At 47.6% G+C, this 6,527-nt stretch overlaps 2 protein-coding genes across 2 annotated transcripts; both read right to left on the minus strand.

Annotated features, from left to right (window-relative positions):
* Positions 1 to 108: 108 nt before the first annotated feature.
* On the minus strand, positions 109 to 2,409 carry PCYB_052070 (C-13 antigen; the record flags this gene model as incomplete). The annotated part of the gene is made up of 2 exons (XM_004221088.1): positions 109 to 887; positions 1,080 to 2,409. 2 exons carry the CDS (start codon positions 2,407 to 2,409, stop codon positions 109 to 111), a joined length of 2,109 nt encoding a protein of 702 aa, XP_004221136.1.
* A 1,524-nt stretch (positions 2,410 to 3,933) lies between these two features.
* On the minus strand, positions 3,934 to 5,447 carry PCYB_052080 (hypothetical protein; the record flags this gene model as incomplete). Its single annotated transcript, XM_004221089.1, has 2 exons — positions 3,934 to 4,120; positions 4,312 to 5,447. The coding sequence occupies 2 exons, from the start codon at positions 5,445 to 5,447 to the stop codon at positions 3,934 to 3,936; spliced, it is 1,323 nt and encodes a 440-aa protein (XP_004221137.1).
* Between the last annotated feature and the right edge of the window lie 1,080 nt (positions 5,448 to 6,527).

Consider the following 6,527-nt stretch of genomic DNA (forward strand, 5'->3'; position numbering starts at 1 on the left):
ATAATACTGCAAGGGGAGTACCCCCGCCGTACCCTCATAAAGGAATGCAAATTTGCTTCACCGCTTCGCATATGGCCGCTTCACCTTTCGGCGCATTGCTCTCCCCCCTCAGGCGAAGTAGGGAGTCAGAATCCAGCACAAAAAAATTTGGGAAAGAGAAAAAATCAGAATCAAAATGTTAATCCGCTTGATGTTTAAATGGTTGGACAAGCTGGAGTTATCGTGGACGTAGAGGTGAATGGACTTAAAGAGCTGCATCATCTGCACACTGACTGTGACGTAAAAGTAAATCTGCGTCAATCGGTACATGGTGCGGCTATTTAGAAAGAGGACCACATTGTAGGGGCTAAAGCTCGACGAGGGAGGTGCATTCATGCTTTTGAATGCATTGTGCGCGTTCTTGTTCGCTAAGACGTTCGTATCCAACTCACCCTTGTCTAGCATGTCTTCTGGCACCCCGTAGAGAGACGCACACGTGAAGTGCAACAGGTAAAACAAAAATTTTGTGATTATCAATCCACACAGTATAACGAATTTGTACGAAATGAATGACAGGATGTGCAAAAAGGAGAGGTTAATATCTCGACATGTCAGTAAAAATAAAAATTTAATGATGGCTGTTTCGAAGAATAGCAGGAGGAAGACATAGGACGTTATGCTGAATAGGTTGTCGGGGTTAAATACGAAGTTATTTTTTTGAGCCGTGACTGTTAGGGTATACAAAAGGATGTACGTAATGCTGGACATGAGTGGTATGTACAAGTCCGCTTTGAAAATCCCCATGTTACTGCTGTAGTCCACGTAGTTTATATCGTTTGAGTTATGTCTCCCGGGGTTCCCTCGCTGTGCTTCGGTGCCACCACCTAGGCTGCTTGCCCCGTTCACTCCTCCCACGTCGCTGACCCCGCTCAAGCCGCTTCCCAAGCCGCTTCCCAAGCCACTTCCCAAGCCACTTCCCATACCGCTCACCCCCCCTGCGCCCCTCTTGGGGTCAAAGTAAAAGCTCTGGTTCTGCGCAAAGGGGCCACTCGCGACCCCCTTAACGAGACTAGTGCTCTCCTCCTGGCCATGCGCATAACCTTGGGAACCTCCCTTGTTAAGTGAAAACGCTGATGTGTAGCTCTTGTTGTCGTGACGACCACTACCCATCATCCTCTCCAAGTGGCTATACACATAATAAGTCCTGGACTCACACACAGCCTTCCGTATGTACACATAAGGTACGAGAATGAATAAAATTTTATTTACGACATAAGAATGAGTGACGTCAAAATATCCTCTCAGCAGTGCCAACTTATTTCCAATAAAACTGGTATCATGATTTTCAATTTTTTTCTCAATCTCACTCATAACCATATTAGCAACTCTCTGTTTCATTATATTATTAATCGGGTCATTTGCCTGTACTGTGTTCGTTAGACTTTCAAATATGTTATGCATGATTCCTTTGTTGGCTTTCGGTTGCATGTCACCTGTTCTGTTGCTCCATTTCTCCGACTGGGAGAAGGCACTTGTATTCACTTGGCTGGAGCTCATGTTGCTATTTTCTCCTTTAAATGGTTGCGACGGGATAAACACCTGAGTCTGGCTCTGACTCTGACCTTGACTATGACTATGGCTCTTCATATCCTGCTGCTCATACATGCTGTCATTCACAAAGTGCAGACGGTTGTCTACTCCCTGCGCTTCGTTCTTCGGCCCAACATGGTGTGGGTACATTCCTTCTTTTCTGCCTTCTTGGCTGGGAACCTTATTCGTACTGTGAAAATTAGGGTTCGCACTTGACCCGCCGGAGTGGAAGGGGCCACCTGCCGTGGGGTAGCTTCCACCGCTCGCGGCGTGATTGGCCTCACTTGGCGTGTAGAACTCGCTCCGCTTGCTGCCCCATACGGGGTGCGCGTTCACATAACTGGGTGGCACAGCACTGGGCGCGCTGGCTGCGCCGAGGTCGTTGGGGTTGAGGAACGTGTGCTGGAAGTTCGCCCCAGCGCGGTTCCCCAGGTTGCCACCGACATTGCCTCCGATGTGGCCGCCCATATTACCTCCGATGTGGCCGCCAAAATTACCGCCGATGTGGGCGCCCATATTACCGCCGACCTGGCCGCCGACATGACCTGCGTCCGCGTCCAGGCTGTAGATGGGGGGACCCGCCTGCTCATACCCCGGACCGGCGTGCAGACTCCTCCCCACTCCGACACCCCCACTATCCACGTTGCTTTCGTTTGGCGACGCGTCCGCATATGTTCTATGTCCCATCGTGGCGTCTGCGCCGGGCCTACCAGCCAAATTCATTTGGCTATTTCTCACGTAATTCATGCTGCTCCACGACTCCTGTTCCTTCTCCTTAGCATTGTTCACCTTTCGCCTTCCGTGCATGTTGCTGTCGGCATAGCTGTTGTTATAGTTCATCGTTGGGGAGGTCTGACAAGCGTGCAGAGGGGTGGGACACCTCTTTTTTTTCTCTCTCTCTCTTTCAGCACAAATGTGCGCACGTCGGGATGTACATACTCATTCGTGCATATGTACATCCGTTTGGCTAGCTCGTACGTACGCAGGTGGAGCGCCAAATTTTGGAAAAAAAAAAAAAAATTATCCTGCATAAAGTCGCCTTGAACACTGGTGTACACAAAAAAAAAAAAAAAAAATATGTACACGTTCAGGTAAATTCGCGTATACTGCGCACAAAAAAGTGGGGAGTAGCCAGCCACGTTTAACTGCTCATACGTACGTATGCAAATGGAAAATGTTTAACTTGAGTTGAAATCGAATTGTAGCTGCTTACGAGGGGAATTAAAAGAGGGCAGCGAAGGATGTAAAGAAAAGAAAAAGCAGAAAAAGGGAACAAAACCGGGAAGAGAGAAAGAGGGAAAAAAAAAAAAAAAAAAAAAAAAAGAAGCAACCAAATGGGGGGTATTATATCCCAATGCATACATCTTGCATAGTGCCATACGCATGTTCGTTCCTCCCCCTCATAATGGCGAGATCGCGGGATGGCATTTCGCGCACTGCAAAGGGGACTCCCCAGGCGCGCCAACAAACATACGAATATATGCAAAAGCGTAATGGCTAAGAAGATACAGATGCCTTTGCACAACATGTGATGATGTACATGCGGGAAAAAAAAAAAAAAAAAAAAAAAAAAAAAAGAAACAGATTATGCCATTACTTGCTACTCCACTGACACCCTCCTCTCCCATTGCACTCTCCTCCGCTTCGTTCAAACGTAACGATGATTAGCAGCTACGTTAACTTCCGCAGGACGACGGGAAGGGAATTTCCACTTGTGTGCAATCGCGCCGAGCTTAACACTTTTCTGTGCATCTTTACTCGCTCACTGTTTTTCCTTTTTTTTTTTTAATCACCTCAGTAAAACACACGGTAATGGACGACTCCGTGGCACACCCCTCAACCGCACAGCGTGGTGTTTTTCCCAACCACGTCTCTTCCACTTTCTCAAATTCCGCACTGTGGTGAAGAGGGAAGTTGTTCCCTTGGGGGGAGGCTCTTCTCATGTGCGGATAAACGGAATCGTGAGGTAAATCAATGGGTCAATCAGTGTAGTCGTCAGTCTCCCCCACGGTGGAAATCATCTCATGGGGGAAAAGCAAAAATGATGCGGTCGCAATGTTATCATAGAAAGAAGCAGACAAAATGGGAACCTCCTCCCTTGAGACCGACTCCACTGCGACACTGGTAATGGACTGGTAATGTGGGCTTCCCTTCGTGGCGCACACCACACTGGGTCGACAAACAACCGTGCGAGATTCCCTCATGATGGCGTCTGCTCATAGGGAACCCCCCCTTTCCCCTCTGTCAACTCATCACATCCTTACGGTATACCAGCGAACGCACAAGCATATGCACCACCTGTGCAGGTTAAAAAATGGGTGGTTGTTTGTAAGCACTTCAGACCTTCTTCCATCATGGGGCAGACTAACCTTTACTCTCCACATGCTTCTGCCCAGGTGTGCGAACCAACTCGTCGCAATCGTATAAGTAATCCTTACTGATGGATGCCTGTAAAACTTCGTCCCGCTTGCTCTCGGTGAACAAATCGGCGTAGTCCTCCTTTTGGCAGAGGCGCACGAGGGTGAATCCGTCCTTCGCGGCGAGGTAGTACCTGCGCGGGGGGAAGCAACCATGGAGTGGAAGCAATCATGGGGTGGGAGCAAACGAGGAAGGGAAGTAAAGAAAGGGAGCAAACTAGAAACGGCGCAACTTCGGGGGAAGTAAACGAAGAAAGGGGGCAAACGAGGAACGGCGCAACTTCGGGGAAGCAGTCCGGGGGGTCCTACCCCGCTGCGCACGTACCTCCAGAAGACGCAGCTGCGCAGGGTGGCCGTCTCATTAGCATAGTACTGTCCAGCTGAGTCCAAAATGTAAACCGTTCGGTTCTTCAAAGAGGTCAGGGAATAGCCGAAGGGAGGGAGGTAGACCTTTTTCTGTTCGACGCTTTTGTCTAGTCTGTTAAGGAACTCCGTTATGTACACGTATTTTGGATCCTCACCCGTGTGCAGCCCATCCGAGTGGTTGCATAAAGATAGGATGGAAGAGACGAACTGTTTATTGTAGCTACTTAGCTGATTTAAAGCGTCCCAGTTGTAGGACAAGCTGCTAAAGTAAAGGCGCAATGCCAAAATTAGGTAAAAGGTGTCGTCCGAAGTAATATTCATTTCATCCTCCGAGATGGCACTTATATACGGGTTCAGTACATCTGTGCATAGATTTTTTAATTTTACAGTCTTCCCCAAGTAGATGTACGAATTCACGAGGAAGAAAAACACACTAATGTTAAGAAATGCCGGTGCCTTCCTCACAACATCTTCTATATTGATATAATTTTGGACCAATTCATCCTTCACATGCTCGTATGTCTCTGTGGATTCAACCCTATTTTCACTTACGCTGTACAATACGTTGCTTAGCGACTTGTACAAAGACATGAAAGGCACATGTACCTTTTCCCGATCGTAGTAGTAGCTATTAATGCGGAGATAATTTTCCCTCTTCGTCACAGCATCGTGTTTAATTATATCACCCTTGTGGTGTTGCATATAAGTTCTCAGTTGTGTTACTGCCTCGAGGATGTAGTAGAGCAATACTTTGGATGACACTCTAATTCCACAAGTAGTTATAATCTTGAGAAGCTTCGTTGTGTGCAAAAAATTTCTTTCGTTCTCTTTTGCAATTTCATAATTATTCCCATTTGCATACCTGTCCTGTACATACCTTTTTATAGTGGGCACTTCTCCATTCAGTATTTCTTCTTCACATGACCCCATGCAAAGGCGTACCATTTGGTCCTCTCTCGGATAACCACCACAGTGCTCCTCAAAAATGGCTTTGACTTTTACCTCATGTTCTTTTCTCCTCTGAACTAAGTCCTCCACTGAGTCTGCATAATTTAAAATGGCACTCCTCAACTCGTTTATATTTACTTCCTTCATGGAGGAGAAATAATAATGCCTTCTTCGTATAGCCCCCACATCGTTGCATCGTCGCTGCAGGGTTGGGAAAACTGCACGAGTTATGGCGATCGTCTTCATCGGGGGAGTTGCACAGAGATAAGCATTGGGGGAGCTGCACAGAGATAAGCATTGGGGGAGCTGCACAGAGATAAGCATTGGGGGAGCTGCACAGAGATAAGCATTGGGGAAGGAGTTGGATCTATCCTATACACAACGTTGTGCTGTTTATTTGGAATAATTTATCTGGAAATGTGGGACTGCATTGTTGTGCGCCCCCAATAGTAGTGCTCACTTCTCCTAAAATCGCCTGAACGGGTCAGGCAGTTTTTTCCACTTTTTCCACTTTTTCCCTCTTTTTCCCAATTTTTTCCTCTTTTTCCCTCTTCTTCCCACTTTTTTTTTTCTTCTTCTTCTTCCTCCTCCTCCTCTTCTATCCCTTGTGAACCAAAAATAATGGAAACAGATTAATGCCTCTTCGGGGGAAGGGAATAAATTACGCAGTCACATTGTGAACCTTTTCGAGCTTCTTCCTCCTTTTTTGTGGCAGCAAAAACATGTGTGTGCGTGTCATATGGCGAAAGGGAGCAGGCCTTTTTTTTTTCCACTTCTTTTTGTGATAACCCTTTGGGGGAGAAGGAGAAGAACGGCGAAATGGGGACCCCTGTGCACAAGCGACCTTCGCAAGCATTACCTGTTTGTTGTCCCCCTATTAGCCACTTTTCGCCTATGTGCGGCATTAAAACTGGGGCGCATCACACGGTGCCGAAGCGAAGGGGTGGATGTTCTTCTGACTTTTTAAAAGTGGTGTCGTTGCGGCGGTGCCGTTGCGGTGGTGCCGTTGCGGTGGTGCCGTTGCGGTGGTGCCGTTGCGGTGATGCCGTTGCGATGGCGATGGCGCTGGCTGGAAGGGTCCGCCGGGGAGAGGTCACAGGCACCTCATGCGCATATACGTATGTATGTATACATTCATGTATGTATTTTTTTTTCCTCGCCCCTTTCGGAATACCGGGGTCGCGCAAAAAGGGACACATAGCTCAGAGTTTTTCCCTCAATGCGGGG

The sequence above is a fragment of the Plasmodium cynomolgi genome, chromosome 5 (genome assembly GCF_000321355.1).
Source record: "Plasmodium cynomolgi strain B DNA, chromosome 5, whole genome shotgun sequence".
In the NCBI taxonomy this organism is placed as follows: Eukaryota; Apicomplexa; class Aconoidasida; order Haemosporida; family Plasmodiidae; genus Plasmodium; species Plasmodium cynomolgi.